At 47.8% G+C, this 27,690-nt stretch overlaps 1 protein-coding gene across 8 annotated transcripts in view; it reads right to left on the reverse strand.

The window, feature by feature from the left end:
* Positions 1–203: 203 nt before the first annotated feature.
* LOC112260475 (E3 ubiquitin-protein ligase RNF220) overlaps positions 204–27,690 on the reverse strand; it is a 158,064-nt gene continuing 130,577 nt past the window's right edge. For 3 of the 8 annotated variants that reach the window (XM_024435619.2, XM_024435618.2, XM_024435621.2), the window contains 8 exons: positions 26,136–26,257; positions 24,189–24,318; positions 17,919–18,102; positions 17,749–17,804; positions 17,507–17,621; positions 10,603–10,711; positions 7,941–8,015; positions 204–1,936 (listed from right to left, as the gene is read on the reverse strand). In XM_024435619.2, the coding sequence (XP_024291387.1) occupies positions 1,865–1,936; positions 7,941–8,015; positions 10,603–10,711; positions 17,507–17,621; positions 17,749–17,804; positions 17,919–18,102; positions 24,189–24,318; positions 26,136–26,257 (863 nt within the window). In that variant the 3' untranslated portion in view covers positions 204–1,864. Of the gene's footprint in view, positions 1,937–7,940; positions 8,016–8,266; positions 8,468–10,602; positions 10,712–17,506; positions 17,622–17,748; positions 17,805–17,918; positions 18,103–24,188; positions 24,319–26,135; positions 26,258–27,690 lie in introns of all 8 variants that reach the window. The other 5 variants (XM_024435617.2, XM_024435615.2, XM_024435616.2 and 2 more) reach the window with 3 other exon arrangements.

A 27,690-nucleotide genomic window follows, 5' to 3' on the forward strand; every position in this document is an offset into this window, starting at 1 on the left:
GAAAGAATCTTAAACCTAAACCAATGCAATAAGCACTAAACTGGAGAAAGTTCTGAAAACAGTAGTCCATGAAGAGAAACCTGGTCTGGACTGAAATAAATATACAAATCTTTGCATTTGTGACTAAAGTCTTCATCTATTGTTCCCCTTCACAAAAAATGGAAGCTTTCTGTACATGTGTTAATATATCTTCAGGGTTTCCGTTGGGGTTTGAATTCAGTCATAAACCTTTCATTTCTTTATTTTTTGTCAGCATACATCAATACAGACATCACAGGATACATGGTTTTACAAATACAAAGCACACCACCTTGCTGTGGGGTAGTGTTCAGTCACTGGGCTTTGGCAATCAGTTGGCCAACCCAACATGGCGGCCCACTCCTCTTTTCCCTTACAGATGGGAAGGACCTACCTTTACGAGTTGCCAGGGTGGAGCCTTTGCTGGGTAGCACAATGGAAGGAACACTCAAACATTTCTGGAGGAGAAGCATTTTATGAGGCTTTATCAGAGCGGAGGACAAAACAGAAAACCAAAGTGATTAGTAAAGTTATATGATCAAAAACTGAGGTGGGAGGTGGAGGTTAACTCAACTGCGTTCCAGGTTGCGATTTTGAAAACAGCTGTTTGGCCAGCGTTGCAGTTCTGTAACAATTCAAAGCCATCATCTCTCCTAGTCTAGGGTTAGAGCCATTTGAATCTTTACATTCCATTAAAAAAAACCTAAATAAAAATAAACATTATCTTCTTGCTTTAAGTTTAAATCTCCTACAGATGTTACTGTATAGTTTAATGAAAAATGTACACCATCTAAACCTTGAATTTCTAATTGAGTAGTTTATTATTATTACTTTAAATGTATTCCTGTACAATGAAATAGAACTTCAACCTCAAGACGACAACATTGGTTTAAAAATACAGAGGGCTTTCTTTTTGTCCATTTTTTTAAAAACACCCCCCCACCAAAACTCAAAATAAAACTGGACTTTAATAATATATACTTTGTGTGTGTATGTGTGCGTGTGTATGTGTGCGTACATATGTATACAAGTGTAACCTCTGTCATTTACACAAAACACTGTAAACATACACAGACTAATATACATGTGCTTGCACTGATTCTTGGGATTTGGTTGACTTCACTATAACACCACAACTGAAGGGAAAAGGAGGTTGAAAGGAAGAAGAGGATGGATGCTCCGAGGTTGTCGGTTTGGTTGAACGCTGAAAGAGTTGATTGTTTTCCTTTCCCCCTTACCAAGTCTTCAAGCAGGGTGCGACTACCGGTGGTCAGCTTAATATCTAGCTTGGCTGTCCTGATGGCTTGAACCAAAGGGGGTTTCTACACAGAGTTACACCACCACCTCCTCCCACCTGAACACACCTCTCCGCAGGGATGATGGTGCTCAGTGAGTAACACAGCAGTGTGAAGCTGGGTCATCGGAGCAGGATCAAAAAACACAGAACCCGAAGTGTCAGCCAGGGTGGAGAGGGTATCTGACTGGACTAGACCACCCACCACCAGAGGGCATCTGACTGGATAGATCGTCCACCACTAGAGGGCAGGGTGGAGGGAGCCAGTGAGGGGTGGTTGGTTAGTCATTCTGAGAACACTCGGTCATAATGAACTACTTGGTTAGGTTCTGTTCCAATGTTTGGTTGGTTGGTTGATCAGTCAGTCCTCCCCTGGTCTGAAGAGTCATTCAATACATCAGTAATCTCTCTAAGCTCTGAAGGGGCTTCACAAACCCAGGCTCACGCAAGGTCAACAAAAACAAATACTGAGAGAGCAAATGGAAATATGAGGAACAAATGGAGGGAGGAGGGGTTGGAGGTGTAGGCCGGTCAGGGCAGGCGCCATCTTCTTCACATGTAGACGCGCCTTAGATCTCCTGGCGACGTGATGGTGTTGCATTGTGGGCACAGTTTCTTGTTTCCCTGTGGGACAGAGAGAGAGCGAGAGGAACATGTCATTGTTGAGGCCACAATATGAACAGTTGAGGGTTTCAACAAAGCATAGAGAATGCATCGGTCCTTTTACTACCCTGGTGAAATAGTATGCCGTACTTAGACTGACAGTACAGAGATGGTCCTGTAATAAACTCAGCAATAAACACCCTCTCACTGTCAACTGCGTTTATTTTCATGTACAGTAGGGCAAAAAAGTATTTAGTCAGCCACCAATTGTGCAACTTCTCCCACTTAAAAAGATGAGGCCTGTAATTTTCATCATAGGTACACTTCAACTATGACAGACAAAATGAGAAAAAAAATCCAGAAAATCACATTGTAGGATTTTTAATGAATTTATTTGCAAATTATGGTGGAAAATAAGTGGAAAATTTAGTCAGCCACCACAAAAAGCTGACTAAATACTTCTTTGCCCCACTGTATGTACTTAACATGTATAAATACTTGTATGGACATAAGATTCAACAACTGAGAAATAACTGAACAAGTTCCACAGACGTGACTAACAGAAATTGAATAATGTGTCCCTGAACAAATGGAGGGGGGGGGGGTCAAAAGTTAGTTAGTATCTGGTGTGGCCACCAGCTGCATTAAGTACTGCAGTGCATCTCCTCCCCATTGACTGCACCAGATTTGCCAGGTCGTGCTGTGAGATGTTAGCCCACTCTTCCACCAAGGCACCTGCAAGTTCCAGGACATTTCTGGGGGGAATGGCCCTAGCCCTCACCCTCTGATCCAACAGGTCCCAGACGTGCTCAATGGGATTGAGATTCGGTCTCTTCGCTGGCCATGGCAGAACACTGACATTCCTGTCTTGCAGGAAATAACACACAGAACGAGCAGTATGGCTGGAGGCATTGTCATGCTGGAGGGCCATGTCAGGATGAGCCTGCAGGAAGGGTACCACATGAGGGAGGATGATGTCTTCCCTGTAACGCACAGCGTTGAGATAGCCTACAATGACAACAAGCTCAGTCCGATGATGCTGTGACACACCGCCCCAAACCATGACAGACCCTCCACCTACAAATCAATCCCGCTCCAGAGTACCGGCCTCGGTGTAACGCTCATTCCTTCAATGATAAACGCGAATCCGACCATCACCCTTGGTGAGACAAAACCGTGACTCGTTGGTGAAGAGCACTTTTTCCCAGTCCTGTCTGGTCCAGCGACAGTGGGTGTGTGTCCATAGGTGACGTTGTTGCCAGTGATGTCTGGTGAGGACCTGTCTTACAATAGGCCTACAAGCCCTCAGTCCAGCCTCTCTCACCCTATTGCGGACAGTCTGAGCACTGATGGAGGGATTGTGCGTTCCTGGTGTAACTCGGGCAGTTGCTGTTGCCATCCTGTACCTGTCCCGCAGGTGTGATGTTCGGATGTACCGATCCTGTGCAGGTGTTGTTACACGAGGTCTGCCACTGCGAGGACGATCAGCTGTCCGTCCTGTCTCACTGTAGCGCTGTCGAAGACGTCTCACAGTACGGACATTGCAATTTATTGCCTTGGCCACATTTGCAGTCCTCATGCCTTGCAGCATGCCTAAGGCACATTCATGCAGATGTGCAGGGACCCTGGGCATCTTTCTTTTGGTGTTTTTCAGAGTCAGTAGAAAGGCCTCTTTAGTGTCCTAAGTTTTCATAACTGTGACCTTAATTTCGTACCATTTGTAAGCTGTTCTTGTCTTAACGACCGTTCCACAGGTGCATTAATTGTTTATGGTTCATTGAACAAGCATGGGAAACAGTGTTTAAACCCTTCACAATGAAGATCTGTGAAGTTATTTGGATTTTTACAAATTATCTTTGAAAGACAGGGGCAAAAGGGACATTTCTTTTTTTGCTGAGTTTAGATCAAAACAACCACATCAGTACAGAACGGGTATAAAACCACATTCAGCCAGATCCCCACACATGCCTTCGTCAGTGACAGATGGCCTACAGTGGAGCATCAAAGCCTGCTCATCATCCTGTTCCAAGGTTCCTGCTCTGCTCTCTCCCACTTTGAATCACTGCCATCTCCTATAAAGCTGTGTACAGGGTGTAATTAAAAGGCAGTGGGTGCAGGAGCTGGGAGCAGGGCAAGGTGAGCTGTGTGGTCTCCTCTCTCTCTCTCTGTATAGCTAGCCATCTAGCTTGCAATGGAAATCTATTAGCATATTTCATGAAATGACTGTTCTAAAACATCTTCTTGGGTTTAAAATAATCAATACTGAAACTTGTGAGTGAATTAAACATGTTCAGTTGCTTTCATGAGCCTATTCTCTCACTGCCCAGAGTTTAAGACAACGGTTTAGCTATCTTGGAAGTAAGAACAAATCCAAGAAATGTACACTGCTCAAAAAAATAAAGGGAACACTTAAACAACACAATGTAACTCCAAGTCAATCACACTTCTGTGAAATTAAATTGTCCACTTAGGAAGCAACACTGATTGACAATAAATGTCACATGCTGTTGTGCAAATGGAATAGACAACAGGTGGAAATTATAGGCAATTAGCAAGACACCCCCAATAAAGGAGTGGTTCTGCAGGTGGTGACCACAGACCACTTCTCAGTTCCTATGCTTCCTGACTGATGTTTTGGTCACTTTTGAATGCTGGCGGTGCTTTCACTCTAGTGGTAGCATGAGACGGAGTCTACAACCCACACAAGTGGCTCAGGTAGTGCAGCTCATCCAGGATGGCACATCAATGCGAGCTGTGGCAAGAAGGTTTGCTGTGTCTGTCAGCGTAGTGTTCAGAGGATGGAGGCGCTACCAGGAGACAGGCCAGTACATCAGGAGATGTGGAGGAGGCCGTAGGAGGGCAACAACCCAGCAGCAGGACCGCTACCTCCGCCTTTGTGCAAGGAGGCGCAGGAGGAGCACTGCCAGAGCCCTGCAAAATGACCTCCAGCAGGCCACAAATGTGCATGTGTCTGCTCAAACGGTCAGAAACAGACTCCATGAGGGTGGTATGAGGGCCCGACGTCCACAGGTGGGGGTTGTGATTACAGCACAACACCGTGCAGGACGTTTGGCATTTCCCAGAGAACACCAAGATTGTCAAATTCACCACTGGCGCCCTGTGCTCTTCACAGATGAAAGCAGGTTCACACTGAGCACATGTGACAGACGTGACAGTCTGGAGATGCTGTGGAGAACGTTCTGCTGCCTGCAACATCCCCCAGCATGACCGGTTTGGCAGTGGGTCAGTCATGGTGTGGGGTGGTATTTCTTTGGGGGGGCCGCACAGCCCTCCATGTGCTCGCCAGAGGTAGCCTGACTGCCATTAGGTACCGAGATGAGATCCTCAGACGCCTTGTGAGACCATATGCTGGTGCAGTTGGCCCTGAATTCCTCCTAATGCAAGACAATGCTAGACCTCATGTGGCTGGAGTGTGTCAGCAGTTCCTGCAAAAGGAAGGCATTGATGCTATGGACTGGCCCGCCCGTTCCCCAGACCTGAATCCAATTGAGCACATCTGGGACATCATGTCTCGCTCCATCCACCAATGGCACATTGCACCACAGACTGTCCAGGAGTTGGCGGATGCTTTAGTCCAGGTCTGGGAGGAGATCCCTCAGGAGACCATCCGCCACCTCATCAGGAGCATGCCCAGGCGTTGTAGGGAGGTCATACAGGCACGTGGAGGCCACACACACTACTGAGCCTCATTTTGACTTGTTTTAAGGACATTACATCAAAGTTGGATCAGCCTGTAGTGTAGTTTTCCACTTTAGTTTTGAGTGTGACTCCAAATCCAGACCTCCATGGGTTGATATTTGATTTCCATTGATAATTTTTGTGTGATTTTGTTGTCAGCACATTCAACTATGTAAAGAAAAAAGTATTTAATAAGAATATTTCATTCATTCAGATCTAGGATGTGTTATTTTAGTGTTCCCTTTATTTTTTTGAGCAGTGTATTTTCAAGAATTAGAGTTATCTTTTTGCTTAAGGAGAAGCATAAGAAATAGCGCAATAACATTTCCAATAACCTTTTTAAGGAATAGCAACTTCGCTTTACTTTCTCCATAAGTCTATAGTTAAGTTAAAAATGCAGTTAAGAAGAAATGTCTTAAGGTTTTGTGAATCTGGGCCCTAAACACTTACCCTGGCATGTATCCGACCTGTGTTCTAATTTGTTTTCTTTTAAATATTTTGAGCGTTTGATTGAGCCTGCCAAGTGACATCTAGCTGAACCCCTCCCCCTACAAGTGCTGACACACCACCAGCTCAAAACACGAAAGACATGTAGACTACCAGCTTTCACTGGTCTCCTGTCACTGGCTCATTAACAGGAAAGAGAAATGAGAGTTATGGGGAAGGTTACTGGAGCCACACTGTGAAGAGGTATAGTCTATTACCAGTGTTTGTGCTCAGAGTGAGACTCAACTTCCAGCACACAGGGACCTGTGTATGTAAAGTCAGAGGTACTCCCTGACTGACTTGGGATCTATCTGGCTAACGGTTCTAGTCAGAGTATGCAGAGGACACAGAGTTCATACACTGATCCCTGACACACTGATGTGGTGGGCTGGGTTAGCCCTGTGTGTGTGTGTAAACCTGAGTGCACAGGGTCAGGCCCTGGCTTGCAGAAAGGGGTAAATAAATCTTCGCCAGACAAGGGAGCACACAGCTGTAAGCAAACAGTGGAGTCTCTGTGCTGCCAGAAGCAGGAGTCGGGGGGCAGCTGGGGGCCCGAGCAGCTCTCACACCACGGTGCAAAGAGGATTTGTGGCTCCCAACAAGTTTGCTCATGTCTAGAGATGACCAGGCTAAGAAGATGGCAGATGGCCTTGAGTAGAGGTGGTCTCCATAACAGCAGCATGCAGTAACACAAAAACTGTTAGGGAGTCTTGGACCAAGCCCAAACTTGTTGTCTTCACAGCCTACAGGTTCATTTTGAAAGTGAATAAAATCAGACACACCAGCTACCGTACCAGCTGCCTTCTTATACACTAAGAACCCCCCCCCCTGTCCTCTACCCTGCACCCTGCCTCCAATGACAACCAGGTTCCTACATCTCTCTTCTCTTTACCCAAAGAAATGACGGCAGGTCCTTTCTTTCTCTTCTTCATATAGAATAAAATAGTTACCTGATCTTAATGAGCCTGGTGTACGGTGTGGACATATGGTTACACGCATTTACTTGGATCAAGATGAGGGGAGCCCTGAAGCGCAACGCTTGTATTGCTGTCTTCGGGCAACATTTGAATGCCCACATTAGGAACAAGCTGCTGCAGTAGGCACACATTTGTTATACACCCCTCAGACTTCCCCTTCCCCCTCCCACCACACAGCAGCATATTTAATATATTGGGTATTGGAGGAGGATGAGGGGGGCTGACCTGTGGCTGGGAAACATTTTCTTACGAATTGCTTCCGTGTGTAGTAGCAAAACACAGGAGGAGAGGATGAGGATGGAGTGCCTTAGTGACAACAAATCCTCCCCAAAACATACAGAAGAGATCTTGGAGGTTTCCCTGCCTGGTTGGGCCTACTGTACTGTACAATAAGGGTTCATGAGTTAGGTGGGACTTACTACTGTGTTTGTAAAGAGAGGAGAAGAGGTACTTACACCCTTGTGGTCAGATGTGACAAAATTGTCTAAATAATTTACTTCATTATCCAAAGCTTCCACTGGCTAATCACTGACAAACGACCAAATTAGAAAAAATGAACAACAAAACAAACATAGCTCAAGAGTGTGTGTGTGTTAAGTTTGTGTGTTTACACCTAAGAGGGTATAATTCAGAGGTTAGAGTAGACCTCTTTGTTTCAGGGGGTGTGTGTGTGTGTGTGTGTGTGTGTGTGTGTGTGTGTGTGTGTGTGTGTGTGTGTGTGTGTGTGAGTGAGAAGTGGGATGTTCACTCACTATGAAACTGTTCTATAATCAGTGGCTGTAATGTGATGAAGTAGTGTTGCCATGCAACAGCAGTGTTGTGATGTGTTTTGGAGGCTGGGTAGATTGGTGTTGGGTTCTCACCAGAGTCCTGAGCCAGCATTCCTCACAGTGGACATGCCAGCACTGGATGGATGTGAGGGGCATCGTGTACGAGTCCTGCCACAAGGGGGGAGACAGAACATTAGCATAAGAGTTTAAAGGGGAACTGTGTGGACTGACACAAATGTACACAAACGCACGGTTGCAGGCACACACGGCACAACACTGGACAAGTCTTGACGAACGACGGCACCAAACCAAAGCACCAGGCAGCACAGCTAGAAGCACAGGCATGGAGGAGGGAGGCGGCCAGCCCAGCGAGCAGACGGGCAGAGGGAAGGAGGGTGGATGAGCACAGAGAGCCTTACCCTCCGGAGCGGGAGCAGCCGTTTAATCCCGCCGCCGCTGCAGCCCATAACGTATCCTCTATACAAACAGTAAATGCTCAGCGGGGGGAGGGGCTTTGAGCTCTCAGCAACCCGCCTCTCATTTGGCGCTGTTACCGCGAGGGCCCGCCCCCATTGGCCCAGATTCTTGTCTTCAGCCCTGTCTGTTTGGAATCTCTTCCTCTGTAGGGAAGTACAGAGGGGGCACTGCTGAGCACTAGAATGTGGCGGACTACAAAGCATAGAAAGAAACGGGTACGGACGGACTGGACTGGACGGACACCGACACATGCACTCACACACACAACATCAGGCGGCACTGGAGAGAGGCCAATAAGAGTTTCTGTTGCAGTTCTTGTGATGTGTTTGAGACTTGTGGCAGGCTCTGGTCAAAATAAGCTATAGATCATTTTACAGGCCAGAATATGCTCTTTGTATGAAATGTACTGAAACAGAACAGGGAACACTGAATGTGAAGATGATGTGAAATCCAATGCATCCATCTAGTGTCCAGTTCCATAAAGCAACAGTAGGAGGTGGTAGAGATTCACTGACAAGAACCTGCTGAGGTGGTCTGCCTGTATGAGTGTTCAGTGTTCAGATAACACAGACTACAAACAAACTCCTTGACGAGCTTGTAGAGAAAGATCCTCAACAGTACTGCCTAACAAGCCCATGCCACTTTGTGTTTCAAAATGAGTGATGAGGTGTAAGCAGTCAAATATAACTCCTGACCAACTTTGTTGGTGGGTTAGACTTTCAGGTCATTGCATAGGCTATTTCCTCGCCCTTCTAAAAAATGAGAACAAAACCTAGTCAACAAACAGGTGTGAAGAGCTTCTTCACTCCTCAGCCTGGCTGAGTGAGATTTGTGACGGGAGGAAAAGACAGTAATGACGAATGAGCTTTACGATGGTCACCGGAGGGCAGGAGTTATCAACATGCATCCATTCTCCTCTCCTGTCTGTCACCCCGGGGCTGAGACAACCTTTAGGAGGGGCAGGCGTCAGTAATTGCTTGCTTTTCACAGAGTCGTGGGCCCGGGCCGGGGCCAGGGAGCAGGGGTTGCTAAGGCATCTGGCATCTTCACTCATGCTGCAGGGTGATAGGATGGCAGGGTGGGTGGGGTCTAAGTACCACCACAACACACTATCAGGAACACCTCTGAAAGGATTCTGATTGGTCAGGTGTGAGGTGTTGTTAATCCATGTTGTCTGATTCTCTCTCAGAAGAGCTGAGCCAGTCATTAGGGACATGACAGATAATCAACTCTCAAGGAAGTGGATGCATTGATGGATGTCATTCACCAAGGTGACCATCAATAACTAAAAGAGAGGAGTTAATTTTGGGAGGGGGTTATAAGTTATAATGAACCATCAGTTGAAATGGTCAGAGAAAGTCCTCAAAGCTGCAGGGTGGTAATTGGCCAATTCAATGGGATGGTTCCAACTGGGGCTCCAAAGTTATACGACAGTTGGTGCAACAGAATCTCTCTGACACACACATCAGGGGGCAGGGAGGGAGGAGGGCTGACTTTCAGGCCATGCAGGAATCACTTCAACCACCAGACAGTAGACGTCAACACAAAGTCTCTGCCTGCACACCACAACGTTGCATCCATAATGGCACACTAGTCCCTATATAGTGCACTACTTATGACCAAAAAGTAGCACTCTATTGCGGGCCTCCCGAGTGGCGCTGTGGTCTAAGGCCACTAGAGATTCTGGTTTCAAGTCCAGGCTCTGTAGCAGCCGGCCACGACCGGGAGACCTATGTGGCGGCGCACAATTGGCCCAGTGTCGTCCGGGTTAGGGGAGGGTTTGGCCGGCAGGGATGTCCTTGTCAGAACGCGCACTAGTGACTCCTGTGGCGGGCCGGGCGCAGAGCACGCTGACACGGTCGCTAGGTGTATGGTGTTTCCTCCGACACATTGGTGCGGCCGGCTTCCGGGTTAAATGGGCATTGTGTCAAGGAGCAGTGCGGCTTGGCTGGGTTGTGTTTCAGAGGACGCACGGCACTCGGCCTTCGCCTCTCCCGAGTCCGTACGGGAGTTGCAGTGATGAGAAGGCTAACTACCAATTGCATACCACGAAAATGGGAGGAAAATAAGGGGGTAAAAAATCAATTTAAAAAAGTTTATAAAAAAGTAGCGCTCTAAAAAGGGGAATAGGGTGCCATTTGGGAGGCAACCTAAGAGTTGGTATACTAGTGGATGGGCGGGTTGCTTGGGTTCAAAAACTCTTATGGTAGACATGCATAGAGACAGAGAGAAAAGCACATTGATGGCCAGAGAAGAAAGGAGTGTAGTGGTTCCTTACCATGCAGATGAGACACTTATATCTGTCCCCTCTGAGGATCTGTTTCTCCAGCTCCCGGATACGAGCCTTTAGTGCTTCGAACGTGGTGGCTGTCGAGCCCTCTGTGATCCTGTAAAGAAGAAAAGCTGGGGTTGGGTCACAGTGACACTCAAAGAGAAAGGATCAGTACAATTACATAATGGAATCTCTTGTTTTAACTCTTCGGTAGCAGCACTGCAGGGATGCAGAGGCCAAGGTATTTTGGTGGCCATTTTATTCATTATCATTCTTAATCTTCTACCTCAGTCCCAGTATCTGAATTGCTTTGAGATTGTTCCTGGTCAAGTTTTTCATTCAGTCCTTGCTTGTCAGGACACCGACACTGTGCATGACATGTCCCTATTTAACAGCTGTCTATCTGTCTGTATCCTCCCAGGTCCTATCCCTACACTGACTGATCCAAGATTTACAGCTCCCTCCCCTCTCAGGCCCTCCACTAAATATCCCCTGATTAATGCCCTTGCCTGGAGAATGTACATTTAAAACTGTCCTGCAGCATATGAACGAGCAGTAACTAAGTCAATATGGCCATCAGTGATTAGCCGGGACGCGGCGCTGGCCAGATGTTTATGGTGATCCGCTCATTTTCCAGCCAGATGGAGCGCTGATCTACAATATTGATTTACTATTGGACCAGCTCTCAGCGGGAGGCAGAGCGCTCCCCCACTCCGATTAGTGGTCGGTCGGAGGGCCCATTGCCTCGGCTATCTATGGCTTCATTTATTATACTACCGGCCTTGTGTGGTTGTTCAATGAGGAGTGAGGGCTCTGAGGACCACATACACAGTACAGGAGAAGAGATAGACAGGCTACTTACCTAGGGTGATCGCTACATTGAATAAAGCACTGTTTTTGTCTTTTCATATAGACATACTCACACCAATGTCATGTTTTCTTAACAGAAGGACGCATCATTTGAGTTAAGCTGAATATGACTTCAAGACCTTGAATGTTCCTTTGTCTCCTGTTAGTCCAATAAAATGCAGCTGATTGTGACTCAAGTCAACTTGAAACTCGTTTGACTGGACAGAGACCTTGGCTACAGAAAGGAGAGGCCAATCATTGTCTCCTGTCCTGTGACACCACGGCCATAAAGCTTTAAAATCTCCTCTTATTAGTGAGGAGCTTGTAAAAATGCATTTAGTCTTGATTAGCGTGCCAGCTTATAAAGCAGCCCCAGAAGCGCTGTCCTCCGTAGCATGCTGTTTTCCCTTTTAACAGCTTCATAAATCCCTGCAGTGGTTCACTCAACCAACACTGTCATTGGGCCGCACGGAGTAAAACTTTACCCTATAAAGACCAACCCTTCTCTTGTCTTTCTCAGACACGAGACGGGTTGACAATGAATATTCATTTAGCCAGTGATTTATAAGAAACCACATTCTAAAAGTTATTTAATTCCCTCGTGCAATAAAAGGGGGTTTTAATCTTTTTTTATGTGGAGGCCTGAGCCATTGGAAAGATGGATGGTGGACCAGAGTGGGGGTGTGTGCCCCTGGTTTACTACACACTAGGCAGAGGGGACTGGATTACCTCACCGGGCTGAAAGTAATCAACCATTTGATGACTGTATCAGGGGGGGGCCAACCCCAACCCAACCACAAACAGGCAGGCTGGCTGGACATCAGGCATGCACTGCATTACTAAACTGGATGATAGCAATTATTAGTATCTATATACCACTCTCAACATACCTTGACATAATGACTCCCTGTCATTGTCACGTCACAGCGCTACCTCATTGTATTGTCTTCATGGATAGGTAACCGTGTCTTTACTGGGCATAAGCCTGTGTATAAATGATTACAATTCAGCTTGACTGGTAAAGGAAGACGGTCTACGCAGTTCCTGTTTCGCTAGACTTAGACGCCAAACTACTATCATTTGTAATGCTACACCTCAAAAATCCATGCTATGATAGTGGCTTATAATATACCAAACAACCTGTGCTTAAACTTGAAATGATTTATAAGATGAGTTATTGGCTATACGTTATGCTAAGGGAAATACAAGTAAAGTAAACATTGTGGGCATAAAACAGGGCCGTGAATCAGGCCTGGGCTAGGTTTCTGACCACAGTGGGACTCTGTGGGGCACTGAAGCTGTAGTAGCCTTGAGTACAGATAAAACCTTACAAGACTTACAATCTAACCTGAAATACTACATCATGCAAAGAGGAACCTGGCTGCTACACCAGCTCTGTGTAGCTGGGACACTACAGACTACAGGTCTTTGGAGGACTACCTGGGCTTGTGTTCCGAAGGGCACAGAATTTAAAACTCGTTCTCCCTACTGAACACAATCCCTGAAGCAAAAGAAGGGGAAGATGGGGCCAGAGAACATCTTACTAATATTGGGTTGCACCCCCACCCCTTTTGTCCTCAGAACAGTCTCGTTGAGGCATGGATTCTACAAGGTGTCGAAAGCGTTCCACAGGGATGCTGGCCGATGTTGACTCCAATGCTTCCCACAGTTGTTTCAAGTTGGCTGGATGTCGAGTGGTGGACCATTCTTGATACACATGGGAAACTGTTGAGCGTGAAAACCCCAGCAGCATTGCAGTTCTTGACACAAACTGGTGCTCTTGACACAACTCTTTTTGTCTTGCACATTCAACTGGTCAGTCTATGTCATGGAAAGCGTTTTGTACACTCAGTAAATGTCATCTCAGCGGTGATCCTCCACTCTGACCGCTACAGGATGGAAAGCGAAAGAAATGGAGAAAGAGGGAGCTCGTCCTTCTTCCCCGTTAAGTGTTCTTTGTTCAGTCTGAATGTGTGCGAGAGGCTTTGCCTCGCGCCCATTTCTCATTTGATTAGCCAGCCTTGCTAGGCTCCCGGCACCCCCCCTTCCCGGGTCTCTGCCCCCTTGCAATCCATCTCCATCAGCCCGTTATCTTCATCTAGCGTCCACCTATATCCCAGCCTTTCATCTCTCAGGCAGGGAGAGAGGCAGGCAAGGAGGGCCAGTGGTGGCCTCCTGAGCACACTACTGGCTGGTGTAATTACAGTTAGATACGAGTGAAAGGGAAGAGGAGAAACCCAGGGGACTGAAAGCCTTTTACAATGGGGATTAATCCACGTCCACCTCCTTCCCCATTCACCCATTTCATTCTGTCATCTGTACATACAGCATCTTTGTGTGATAGGACTATGCAAACATGTATGTGAATTTACAAACCCTCGGAAACTCAAATGTAGATATACAAATAAAATCGTGAATACTGTTGAAGACTAAGATCAAGTCAGAACATAGGTCTAGTTAACAAAACCCACACATTCCAACAAAAATATAAATGATATCTATGGAGAGTGGGACATCACTATTATTATTTTTTAATGTAACCTTTATTTAACTAGGCAAGTCAGTTATGAACAAATTCTTATTTACAATGACTGCCTACTTGTAAAGCTCCCCAAACCCGGACAATGCTGGGCCAATTGTGCGCCGCCCTATGGGACTCCCGATCATGGCCAGTTGTGATACAGCCTGGAATCAAACCAGGGTGTGTAGTGACGCCATTAGCACTGCAGTGCCTTAGACCGCTGCGCCACTCGGGAGACTTACAGTCCATGGCTGCCTCAGCTTGGTTAACTAAGGCCTTAACTAAACTGACACCAGAAAATAAAAGTCCCAAATGATTTCTTCAGCTCCAGCCGTATGTATGTGAGGAGGGTCTTCGATGGCTATAGGGGGAGGGCTCCTCTTTCTCACAGGGTCCGAAGGGGGAGAGGCAGAGGGAGGGGGTTGGGGTAGAGTCATCACATATAAATTGAGGACAGATTCAATTATTTGCGGAGCTACATGGAAATCTCTTCCATTGTTTCAAGTTGAGCATGAAATTTTGCAGCAATCACATTGGCGGCATTGGAGAGGTCATTTATCTTGTTTGGGAACGAGTGGGTCTGGAGACCCCGATGCCAAGAGATCATTACCCATCTGGGATGAGATCAGAGATTTCACTACCGCAAAACGCAAGAGCACACACACACACACACACACCGTATCAACGTAACGAAAGGAGACATATCTCATTTTCATCTGGGATCGAGGGCTGAGAAAGCCATACGCATTTTGCAAACAGCAAAGTTGTTCCTCTGAAATCATTCAATCCCTTCAATTTGGACTCTTTAAAAGGATTCTCACATGAAGTCTCTTTTCCATCAGGAAATTGCCCATAAAACCCTGCATGCCCATTTGTTTTCTAGATTTTGGCACAGAAGTCAGAATGTAACAACATACAAGCAACATTGTACTGTTGAGGAATGAATGACATCAACTCATGTGATTATTATTTATTCCTTGTCTGGTCTATGACAATAGTAAAAATAATCAAACAGGCTTGTTCCTCCCAATGAGCCAACAGATAGTAAGGAGGGACTGTTAAACTATTATTCCCGGAAGAACCCTTCTCTCGGTGTTTGACAAATGACATCATCTCCCGCCGTATAATACAATACCCTCCCAACATCCTGTGGAACCTGATCAAATAAGGCCTCGCAGAAAACAACGGCAGGCAGAGAGAAAAATGCTAAATATCTGTCAGAAATATAGGTTCAGCTAGAGAGTTACTGTGACTGTCTGTAGATGCATCCTAAATGGCACTATGTAGGGTGCCTAAAATCTAGGCACCCTACATAGTGCACTACGTTTTACTTTCTTTTTCCCCATAGGGCACAATCAAAAGTAGTGCACTATACAGGGAATAGGGTGCCATTTAAAACACAAAGTCAGTGGCTCCAGAAACCTCTCTCTCTCTCTCTGCCTGGCTGATGGAAATATGATATTAAATAAACAGGTGTGTCACGTCTGGAGCAGAGCAGCCGATAGCTAAGCTAATAAAGCTGATTCAGGGGGCAGGCTGGAGGCCCTTCTCATGGCTAAGGTCTACTCTTCCTTCAGTCTGACAACCAGCAGGAGTGATCTATGCCCAGTTCGCCTAACATGCCTAATACCCCTACTCCTTCATATAATGGCAGAGCGGTATTCTCTCTCTGTGGCGAGTGTGTGTCTGGGTGTGTCTCTGAGGGCACGCGTGTGCATGTGTGTATGAGAGGGGAGGCAGAGAGTTTCAACATAGTTACAGCGATTAATCAATCTCCTAAGCCGTCATGCTTCTGGCCTCACCACTTAGGGAACAATCCCCCGTCTAGCTTCAAACTGACACGGACAGACATCTACACACCGCAAACTCACTATTCCTACACACTCCCTTTTGCCTAAACCCCTACACCGTTTTCCTGATGGACACAAGGCTTTCCCTCCCTATCCCTCAGACAGTCACTGTGTTGACATGTCTCGGTCGGTCTGTCTGCCACACAGACAGATCATAATGACGCTGCCACAGAGGATGTGCTGATGATGAATTCATCCCCCCACTCTGCACACACACACATTTATCCTGGGTACACACACCTTCAACCAGGGGAGAGGGAGGGAGAGATCGGACCAGATACGTGATCACAGTGCACCGATGAGCCCAGATCATGTCTACATCCCAAATGGGACCTTATTCCCTTCATGGTGCAGTACTTTTCTATGGGCTCTGGTTAAAAGCAGTGCACTATGTAGGGAATAGGGTGGCACCATTTGGGACGCAACCAAGATCAATGCATCTCAAGCTGCTCTGATTATGCACCAGTTCAGTTCTCCAACAGCAGGCTGATATTTAATATGTGGCCAGAACAACTCTACTCCGATAACTGTGCAATGAAGCATTTAGCCTGCCGGAGAGGCAGACAGGCAGGGCAGCCCTGCCAAGAGGACACAGTCAGTGGAGATGAGTGTGTGTGCGGCTACGGGTGTTAACAGGAAGTAATCGTGTGTGTGGATTTATAAAACACTTGCTACGATAGTACTACTACTACTACGCCCTTCACAGGAAGTCAATGATGATGGCGGCTGAGGGAGAATAAGAAATGTTTGGCTGCTTTGTTGAAACCAAAACATTCATTTATCTCAGTCAGTGAGCAGTGCTGGGGAAATTGACACTGAGGAAAGGAAACAGTCAAATGAAATGTGAGGAAGGGGTGAGAAAGAAGAAACAGAGAGATTGTGATGGAAGACAGTTTCCGACCCGTGGCCACATTTAAGATAGGGGTGGAGGAAACTGAAGCAACTGAGCCAAAATGGAGAGCAAGAGGAGGAATATGCCAGACATGCAGAAGCAAGCAATCAACAAAAGCCCCCCCCCTCTCTCCACTAGCTGTGCTACTCTGACCCCAATTACCCATTCAGAGGGGCTGGCCATGCTTCCGGGCACCGCTTGTCGGGGAATATGGATGAGGACACGGAGATGAGGGAATTAGAGAAGCTGCCCTTTCACATGCACAGATTATTCACATTTATCTGCTGCTTGGTAGGGAGGCAGGGGAGACGGTGTTTCTACTACACTAGGAGGTCTGCCAACCTGCTACTTCTCCCCAGGCCCAGTGTGTGTGTGTATGTGTGTACCACCTTCCACTAAGTGAACACTCCTGGAGGATGGTAGAGCAGCAGCTAGGCAAACAATTCCACATGATTAGGTTGTAATGAATTGGGGAGGTAGCCGGCTAGGTAGCAAAAGGGGGAGGTAGTGTGTGGGGTGATATTAGGATTCCTGCTTGGTGCTGTGTGTCTGGCCCAGATGGAGCACACAGCTAGAGAGGGGATCAATACGGTGGGACCCTCCTGTGATCAGACCAGGGGATGAAGTGAGACTTCGCTAGATTCATTGCAGTAGGAAAAAATGACCACACAAAATGCATCATTTATGACACAACAGGCCAGTCGTAGGAAGGAAAGAAACTCATCTGAGAGTAATAGAAACGTGATATGAGAGGGCTGGGGGAGGCAGTGGATGGATTTCAGGGGGGGTGATTCTTACTTCTCAATTTCGCTGTTTTTACAGGTCCGGGGCGCGTTGGAGGATGAGCAGGCGGCGTTGGGGTCCTGAGGCGGCTGCTGCTTGCTGCTCTCCCCGTTGCTCGTAGAGGGCATCTCTGCAGAGAGAGAGAAAGACAGGGAGATATTAGCACCGACCTCAACATTCATCAATACGGTCAAAAAAATGTCAATAAGGTAACCATAAATACAGAGGATGACATCTTGTTTCAAGCCTAAACTCACCATCACTGGCCCATTTGGAGAACTCTGGTGTTATTCTGTTGGACGGCATTCCGCCACTGGAAGAGCAGAAACAAACATAATGCTGTGTCTTGAGAAGGAGCTCAACGCCACAAAGCAGAAGGTGACAATAGAGTTTACTAGCGTACAGTAGAGTAGGAGGGAGAACCTACTTCAACACCGCCCCGCGCAGGGCCTCCCGTTCTTTGGCTTCTCCTTGGTCCTCTCCGGAGCAGGGAATGATGTCTGCCTCTGTGTACTGGGCCTTGCCGTACTCCAGCGTGTCGTCTCCATCCACGTCCAGGTCAGCGTCGCTGTCGTGGTTCTCCTTTGTGCTGCACATGGCAAAGCCTGTTCCTGAGGAGAGGGAGGGAGGCGAGAGAGGAGGGCAGCAGGGGTGGGCGTCAGTGTCTAGGCACTTTCAGACCATGCAACCTTTGTCAATGTTGAGGAGGAAAATAACCGTACTCAACTACTATTTGGGAAGATCCAGAAATGTTCTAGGTGGCAAAGGTCTGGATGGATAATGTCATTTATCGGCGTAGTAACAAACTCCCACCTCGCAACCCATGCGACCCTAAACTGTTCACACCTCTTGTTGGTGGAGAGAACATTTTGCAGTTTTAAAGGTAATTTCCTTCAAATCTACACATTTTTCCATGTCTTATGTGAGTTCATATGAACAAAATCAATCTGAACAAAATCAATCTGACCATGATAACCACAAGATTTAGATAGTTTATCAACTAGTAGCCTATCTAGCTGTTATCCAGAGTGACTTATGCATACCACCAGTTGAGTATGGCTGGTATATACTACACAACCTCTGAAACATTCCTTTCTGTCATTTCAGATGGGATGACATTGCAAACCAGGCCTCCAACAAACAGTAGCCTTTCCTCTAAGACCCTGTCTGCCTATCCCTCTCTCTACACATGTAGACCAGCAGGGTAACAAGGTCTGCCTATCCCTCTCTCTACACATGTAGACCAGCAGGGTAACAAGGTCTGCCTATCCCTCTCTCTACACATGTAGACCAGCAGGGTAACAAGGTCTGCCTATCCCTCTCCCTACACATGTAGACCAGCAGGGTAACAAGGTCTGCCTATCCCTCTCTCTACACATGTAGACCAGCAGGGTAACAAGGTCTGCCTATCCCTCTCTCTACACATGTAGACCAGCAGGGTAACAAGGTCTGCCTATCCCTCTCCCTACACATGTAGACCAGCAGGGTAACAAGGTCTGCCTATCCCTCTCTCTACACATGTAGACCAGCAGGGTAACAAAGATCTGAGTTAGTCTATTAAACCTGCTGGTCGAGCACATTGATTGAAATGGACATGTTGAGATGCTGCCATCTCTCCCTCCTTTCCTGTGAAGTATTGTTGGCCAGGTGAGGCTGTCAGCGGCAGACAGAGGGAGGGGCTGTGTCAACTGCCAGTGGCTGGTTATCTAGTTATGGAGGCTGGCTGACTGGCTGTAGGTCTGACTGGCACCTCTATAAACTCTGTGACAAGCGGCTCGCCAGACAAACTCCTGCTGCTGTCTGACTGGCCCTTTCAGCTCCACTTAGGGCCCTGTCTCTCACCTTGCCTGTGCTGCCATTGAGAGACACACAGTGCTGTGGGCTGATTGAGTGGTCAGGGGCTGACTCTCCCACTCATCTAGGACTGGACACTGATAGCTGACTCATGTCAAGACAGGAGATGGTACAATGCTGTGGTGGAGTACAAACAAACTCGGATGTTAAGGATAAAAAAATGGCATGGGCTCATATGAAGACATAGGCTAGGTAGAGACATGGATAGAGGTTCTAAGGCCAACCTTCTACAGAGACCCAGAAGACAGGTAGCAGAAGACAGGTAGCCTTCCTCCAGCCTCTTCCCCTCTCTCCATTGAGGCTGAAGGAAGCTCTGTGCTAAGGGACTGGAGCTGCTGCAGGAGAAGAGGGTAAAACCCATGTCCCTGCCTGCTACCAAGGATAACCCTTTTTACAATTCTCCCATGCTTGTTAGTGATCATATATACTGAACAGAAATATAAAATGCAACATGCACCAATTTTTAAGATTTTACAGTTCATATAAGGAAAGTCAATTGAAATAAATTCATATGGATTTCACATGACAGGTCTCTACTGGGAAGCCTGGCCCAGCCCATTTTTCCCCCACAAAAGGGCTTTATCAAAGACAGAAATACTCCTCAGAACACCCCCACCCCCCCTCAGACAATCCGGCAGGTAAAGAAGCCAGATGTGGAGGCCCTGGGCTGGCGTGGTTACACGTGGTCTGTGGTTGTGAAGCCGGTTGGACGTACTGCCAAATTATCGAACACAAAATCGGAGGCATTTATATTTTTGTTCAGTGTTAAAATGGACGTTTTAAGTTGGATTTGATCCCTGTGGCTGGGTGGAGCATATGGAGCATATGTGAACAATGGAGCATATGTGAACAATGGAGCATATGGAGCATATGTGAACAATGGAGCATATGGAGCATATGTGAACAATGGAGCATATGTGAACAATGGCTGTGGTGCACAAATATGTCTGTTCAGCTGCTGGTGGCGGAGACAGTAGTACCAGACAGCTGAAGGGGCCAGTGGGCAGCATAGGAGCCTGTCCTATCCAGATATACCACATCACCACCATGCAGGGACCTTGAAGTTATTTAAATAGTATCTGCCCACTGGCCCCTTCAGCTGTCACCTGGACCTGGGGAATACCTCAAAGGCTGCTGTAAAGGAGGGAGGGAGGCGGTCACAAAAGGTAATACACTGCAAATGATGCCCAGCATTTCATGAATCTACTGTGAACGACTGGTGACACGTAGGAGAGGCTAAAACAAATAAACAGACTGACCCTTTGTCCCGCCCAGTAATGGCGTCCAGTGACCAGGCACATTGGGGAGGAGAAAGTGACAGAGGGTTGGTTGGAAGGAACCAGAAATCACTGTTAATCCAATCAATTGATCAGGGTATTGATACTGCGGCTAGTTAGCGATGCATGGCTGGAGCCAGGAGATGGGAGGGGAGAGAAAACAGCATTGATTTTTAAAAGGCTGTGGTGTTGAGTGGTGGCAAGAAAGAATGGGTCTAGATGCTTTCACTGTCCCCAACCCCCAACAGTTTTGGGGCCACAGTGGCCCCTAAGAAGAGGACTTTCCAGAGTTCAGTTTTACTAGATGGGATTAGCATTAAACCCAGTGGGACATGGATAAATATTCCCCTTAAATATACTCTCCCCAACTGGAACTGACGGAGATGGGCAGACTACTACTGCTGCATTCCATCCAGTTCAATCTTCATTTCACCACAGCGGTAAGTGTGGAAGAGGACTATAAAGACAAGTTGGGAAAACAAGATCCCCATCACACTGATAGTTGACTGCTAGAAAGTAAAACCAAGGGATGCTATAAAAGCAGGTGGCATGTAATCTAACCATCCAGCCCAAATTGGAGTGTCCAAAGTCTAAGTGTCAGACCCGGTTGTTGTCCCACGAGCAGACGAGAGGACTACCGCAGTCTTAAGTCACGGGCTGCGTCTCAAATGGAACCCTATTTCCTATAGAGTGCAAAAGTAATGCACTATACAGGGAGCCGTTTGGGACTCAACCATGCTGTTGGGCAAGGCAGGCATGGTCTGGTCCTGCTGCTCAGCCCCTATCTCTCCCTTTAACCAGTCTTGTCAGGCAATCTAATCTCCCCTGAAAAGGTCAACGCCACCATAACTGCCTTTCAGTCACATGATTTCATTATTTATTTATCCTCTCCACTCCTCCTCCTCTCCGCTCCACCTCCTCGCAGCCCCACCTCCTCGCAGCCCCACCTCCTCGCAGCCCCACCTCTCTGGCAGATCAGCTAGGGTCGATATACAAACACACCAACGCACACATCCCTGCACACACACACACACGGGTGCACCTAAACATATCCACCACATTCATTATCATAACCAATCTTGTGCATCTCCTTGACTTGAACATGTAAAATGCATGTGTTCTTGCCTGTGTAACATGGACCTGACCGTGACATGGCACACCTATCTCCATATAACACCCATTACCACGGAGACAGACTCAGAGACAACGTTAGGTTTCTGAGCTGTGAGGAGCGAGGGAGGGTCAAGGGGCCAATCAACATAAGAGACAGCCTGACCAACAACACCCGGTCGCCATGGCTCTGATATCCCTTATCATCCTTCCCCAGTCGGCTCTGGTCGAAGGCCGTCATATCTCACTGGCATTTACAGGACACATCTGGGGAGATGATTGGACAGAGATGGAAGAAACAAAGATGGCTGCCATCTTTGAAGCCCATTTACAAAGGAGAAAGCGCTGCCTTATATCCCTGGTGCCATCTTCAGTCAGCGGACCCAAATCCCCTCTCCCCGGATCGGCCCCCTTAGCCTTGGTCTTCACTATCAGGCTGTAGGGATCAGATCTGACCCTCTTCATCAATACAACAGCCTTTAGAGCTGTCTCCCAGGTCCTCATAAGCCATGTACACAGGAGGACCAGGGCCCCACACGTCTCAAGCAGAAAAGTGTTCCTGTTTGATTATCCTCCCTCCCTCTGACTGTCTTTGACTTTTCTGTGCTGTTTAAAGGGCTTCCCTTTGCCTTTCTTCCCTCCCCTCAAAGGGAGAGAGGTGTCAGTGTTGGTGCTGGTGTCTCACAGAGGATAGCTTAGGCCTCTTATCCAATTGAAGCCCCTTGTCTCCGTCTCTCCTCTCCTCTCCGCATCAACCACCCCCCCGTGGGCTGGATGGATGGTGGATTCTGCCTGGCTGGACCCATTGAACCATGGTCGACTGCAGCAGAGCTTTCAAGGCAAATCCACCTTCTGAGGTTTTGGGGGGAGGGGGTCGCTTTCAAGTGGTATCACCAGCACCTCTGACTTTGACCAGCCCTTATCTGTGTCACATCACAGCCCGCCAGAAGGGGTCTACTGCTCATTAGATGAATGGACAGACAGACGGACAGCCTCAGGAGGTTCAGTTGAGAATTCAAACTGATCTGTAGGCCGTTGATGTCTGTCTGTCTGTCTGTGTTTGCGGTGAGAGTGAGAGAGAGGGGCCAAAAGGCACACATCTTATTGGGCTTTGTAATGCAGTTTGGGGACTTGGGGGGTTTAGCGACTTTGCAAGGTTGAAAGAGGCCCTTAGAGAAGACTTGACTTTCCTGTGATCTCCAGAGACACACCACGAGGACCTGTAGCCAATTCATTTTTACAGCTCTCTATAGCAATGAAGTAAGGCCTGTCTGTCAGACATGAAATAATGAACGCTGACCTATGAACAAATCATACACTTGTCCAATTAAGCGGACTACACTAGTAATTGATCATAGACCAATGACCTACTAAATATTCACAAATCATGTAGGTGAGCACACAGTGGCTTGGCTGGATCAATGTATTACAGCTTCTAAATCACTAAACTAGATATATCTGGTTGCTTGATAACCTACATTTAAAAGTCACTATTGGAGAGGGAGAAATGAAAATATATACAATTTAATGGGCAATGTAATCAACAGCCCAATGCCGTCTCGTTGTCAACGACTACTGATAATGGACTATGTATTGAATTCTAGCCCTTCCTATTGATGATGTGGGCTAAGATATGTTTCAGAGGGAGACAGATGGAGAGAATGTGAGAAAGAAAGTGAGAGCAATAGAGAAGGAAAGAGCAAGATAAATAAATAAATGGAGAGAATATGAGAGATCAGTCTGTGTTCCCTAGTGGGCAGCTTTGTGTCCATGGCTATAATTGCATCGCTGGGCTGAGGGGAACCCAAAGGGTCACTGGTCCCTTTCCACACACACCACTCCTCACCGGTTCAGACAGGTCAATTGCACAGCTAAATGTGTTTTCCTTTCTCTCCTAAAGGGGCTGGGGCCAGGCCCGGACTGGGCTGACCCCTGCCTGGACCGGGGCTACATGCCCTCACACTGTAGCTGGAGCCAGAGGCACATCCCAAATGGCACCCTACTCCCTATTTAGTGCACTATGGGCCCTGGTCAAAGGTAATGCACTAAATAGGGAATAGGGTGTAATTTGGCACGCAAACCTAGAGCTGTCCACCCTGTAATTGTGGGCATGGTAGGCATGTTAGCCTCTGCACCCAGTCACGTCCTTTTAAAAGGCAATGATACACTGCCTCACTCTGTTGTTGTTACTGAGGAGGCTTGGGACTAGCAGGGACTAGCGTTTAGAGTGAGTGCTGTGGTGGAAGCCATTTGGTGCACTGGGTTTCCAGACTCATACTTTGTCACCCTAAACATTTAGTTGATTCTCAAATGTTACATAAATGTTTTAGAACCTAAGTAGCCTAATTGATTTTTTTTGTGTGAAAAATAGGTTTGCAATTCAATTGGCACCCTATTCCCTTTATAGTGCACTACTTTTGACCAGGGCCCATAGGTGTAGTGTCACTGTTGTGTACCTCTGAAGCCTCCTTCCAGCAGGGTGGTAGCTCTGACCCTCTTCTGGCCGCACCACTCGTACTCCTCGAAGCGGGTCCCGTTCTCTCCGTCCATGTCTGCAGAGTCATCCTCAGCAAACGCACCCTCCCTCTGAGAGAACAAAGACACTGTCAACACTGAACCAGACACAGGGTAGGGCTTGGAGTAGAAAAATACATGTTCTCCTATGTCAGAATTTGGAACTATTCGCATAATCAAAAGGATCAACCAAAAACGATCTGAATTCTTTGAATTCCAATTATACTATATCACCAAAATGCTTATCAATACTTTTAATATATTTGTTATTAATACAAAACTATTTGGAAAAACCATCACTAAAGTAAGCGACCGAGGGCAGAATCATGACCAACGTTATAGAAAGCATGACTTCTATAAATAAATACATTATGTTCTGGGAGCTAATGACATGTGTTACAGTGTGAGTGAGCATGATACCTCACTTGCCATCTATTATATTTAGGAACCAGAGATTCAGAGGAGGAAGAAGACTTTCCTACAGGGGAGAGAGGTGGGCGGACCATTCGACAGGAGAGGGGTGGGCGGACCATTCGACAGGAGAGGGGTGGGCGGACCATTCGACAGGAGAGGGGTGGGCGGACCATTCGACAGGAGAGGGGGTGGGCGGACCATTCGACAGGAGAGGGGTGGGCGGACCATTCGACAGGAGAGAGGTGGGCGGACCATTCGACAGGAGAGGGGTGGGCGGACCATTCGACAGGAGAGGGGGGGTGGGCGGACCATTCGACAGGAGAGGGGTGGGCGGACCATTCGACAGGAGGAGAGGTGGGCGGACCATTCGACAGGAGAGAGGTGGGCGGACCATTCGACAGGAGAGAGGTGGGCGGACCATTCGACAGGAGAGGGGTGGGCGGACCATTCGACAGGAGAAGGGTGGGCGGACCATTCGACAGGAGAGGGGTGGGCGGACCATTCGACAGGAGAGGGGTGGGCGGACCATTCGACAGGAGAGGGGTGGGCGGACCATTCGACAGGAGAGGGGTGGGCGGACCATTCGACAGGAGAGGGGTGGGCGGACCATTCGACAGGAGAAGGGTGGGCGGACCATTCGACAGGAGAGGGGTGGGCGGACCATTCGACAGGAGAGAGGGTGGGCGGACCATTCGACAGGAGAGAGGGTGGGTGGACCATTCGACAGGAGAGGTGGGGGTGGGCGGACCATTCGACAGGAGAGGGGTGGGCGGACCATTCGACAGGAGTGGGGTGGGCGGACCATTCGACAGGAGAGAGGTGGGCGGACCACCATTCGACAGGAGAGAGGTGGGCGGACCATTCGACAGGAGAGAGGTGGGCGGACCATTCGACAGGAGAGAGGTGGGCGGACCATTCGACAGGAGAGAGGTGGGCGGACAGGAGAGAGGTGGGCGGACCATTCGACAGGAGAGAGGTGGGCGGACCATTCGACAGGAGAGAGGTGGGCGGACCATTCGACAGGAGAGAGGTGGGCGGACCATTCGACAGGAGAGAGGTGGGCGGACCATTCGACAGGAGAGAGGTGGGCGGACCATACGACAGGAGAGAGGTATTTGCCTAGACTAATGATTCTTTCCCCTGGACGCTTCAGTTGAGCATCTAACTGCTACTAAGATATGACTAAGATGTTATTACCAGCAGAAAGCAGAGGAAAGCTCTTTCTTTAAGACTGGAGAAGTCCAGGTTCAGTGTTTGGTGAACAACTAAAAGAAGAGGCTGTCAGACAATGTGTCTATGTGTTCTGAGTCTTTGTCATGTCTATGTTGTGTCAAGTCTAGGGGAAAGAAAGGGAGTAGGGAGTTGATAGATACTAGATAGCGTGGTGGTGACCAGTGACTAGAGAGAGGTGACTGGTTGACTGGAGGACTGAGGGGCCTGAGGCTATGGGGGAACGGGTATGGACGTGAGGCTACCTTGAACAGACATTGTTCCACATGCCTACTCATCTCCTCCTCTGTCCCTGCCAGCGGCGCGCTGCACAGTGGACATACCTGCCCATCCTCTGGCTTCCGGCGCTTCATCTTCCCAATCCGGGCTGAAACACAAAGAAACAGGGGAAGAGGTGTTTAGAAACATGGGGAAATACAGGGAAATCTGAGACTTGTTTTTGTATTTCTCTGTTTTAAGTTCTGCCCTGAAATATCACATCGGTAGGTGAAAAAAAAAGTCCATCGACTTCGGCAGACAGCCATGCGGCTACAATGACATGATTGGTTGAAATGCAGCAAAAAAGGACACAATCCAATGAAAATAGAATGAACGGAATGTTCTTGATTAGAATCTAATATAATGAGTCGTTTGATCATATTAAACCCGTGTGGATAACCAGGCTCATAGCAGGCAATACAGCCCAGCAGAAAGTGTGACAGAGGCAACCTTTTAATATGGCAACATGGACCAAAAACACAAAGTAAATTCATGGTAGGCTATTGGGAGTTTTCTACCTCCTCTGTCCTCCAGCTGTGTACGACGTGGCGCTCTCCTCTGCTTGGCAGAAGATCAGCAGTGAACGCTGTTGGCATTCACAACATGTCAGAAAAGTTTGCTGCCTTGCTGGGAATAACGTGGGTCAGCGGAGTGGAGGGGAATCGTTGCGCCACAGGTCTCCTAGACGACGCCACAGCGTTTAGTCTGGTACCAGAAGATCAGGAATTACAAAAGCGGGCGGGGAGGCCGTCATGACAACCATCCTCAGTGCCACAAATACTCTAATGTCATGAGTCTACCCGCTAATGTTAGGCCTATAACACATTGACAGGACAAAGAGAGGGGGCAATCTACTCTTCATGGGAACACTGTTTCAGGAGAACCATCCACGGTGCCACAACTATGGTCTATTACCCCCACATGTTCTCACACATTGACAGGACAAAAAGAGAGGGCAATCTATTCTCTTCATAGGTCCAAACAGTGTTTTAGGAAGATGCCTAAACCTAGAAGGTTCCTCCTCTTTCTCCAGGATGACAGGTAAAGATGGTCTACTGTAGGTCTAGGTCACGTGACTGAAATGAACAATCCTTCCACGTCTATCTCTCTCTAGTCACGACCCCCCCACATAATTAGAAATTTAACACAGCAGAACAGCAGCCATTGCGCCGTAAGTCTTTGTCGGCTTTTCTTAACTGCAAATGGCGTGCGGGGACATTAATCTTTAGGTGGCTGTGATTGCGAAAGGGGCCAAGGGGGACCTGAAGAGGGACGGCGAGAGGAGGAGGGACAACGCGCCATAACTCCAGGGAGATTGGGACAACTCCTCATATTTTCTCTCCCAGGCCAGGGAACGGCTGATGGTAATCGAGGAGGGCGTCATTAAACGCTGAGAGAAAGGGACGATTAATTAGGCACGGCACAAGCCCCCCCAAGAATCATTCAGGTTCCACATGAGAGGTAATAGACATTAATGGAGGCTTGAGTTTAAACAAAGTCGGCACCGTTTCCTTTCAGCACTGAGGCTGCTACCGAGGCGAG

The sequence above is a fragment of the Oncorhynchus tshawytscha genome, linkage group LG10, assembly GCF_018296145.1.
Source record: "Oncorhynchus tshawytscha isolate Ot180627B linkage group LG10, Otsh_v2.0, whole genome shotgun sequence".
NCBI classification, from domain to species: Eukaryota; Metazoa; Chordata; class Actinopteri; order Salmoniformes; family Salmonidae; genus Oncorhynchus; species Oncorhynchus tshawytscha.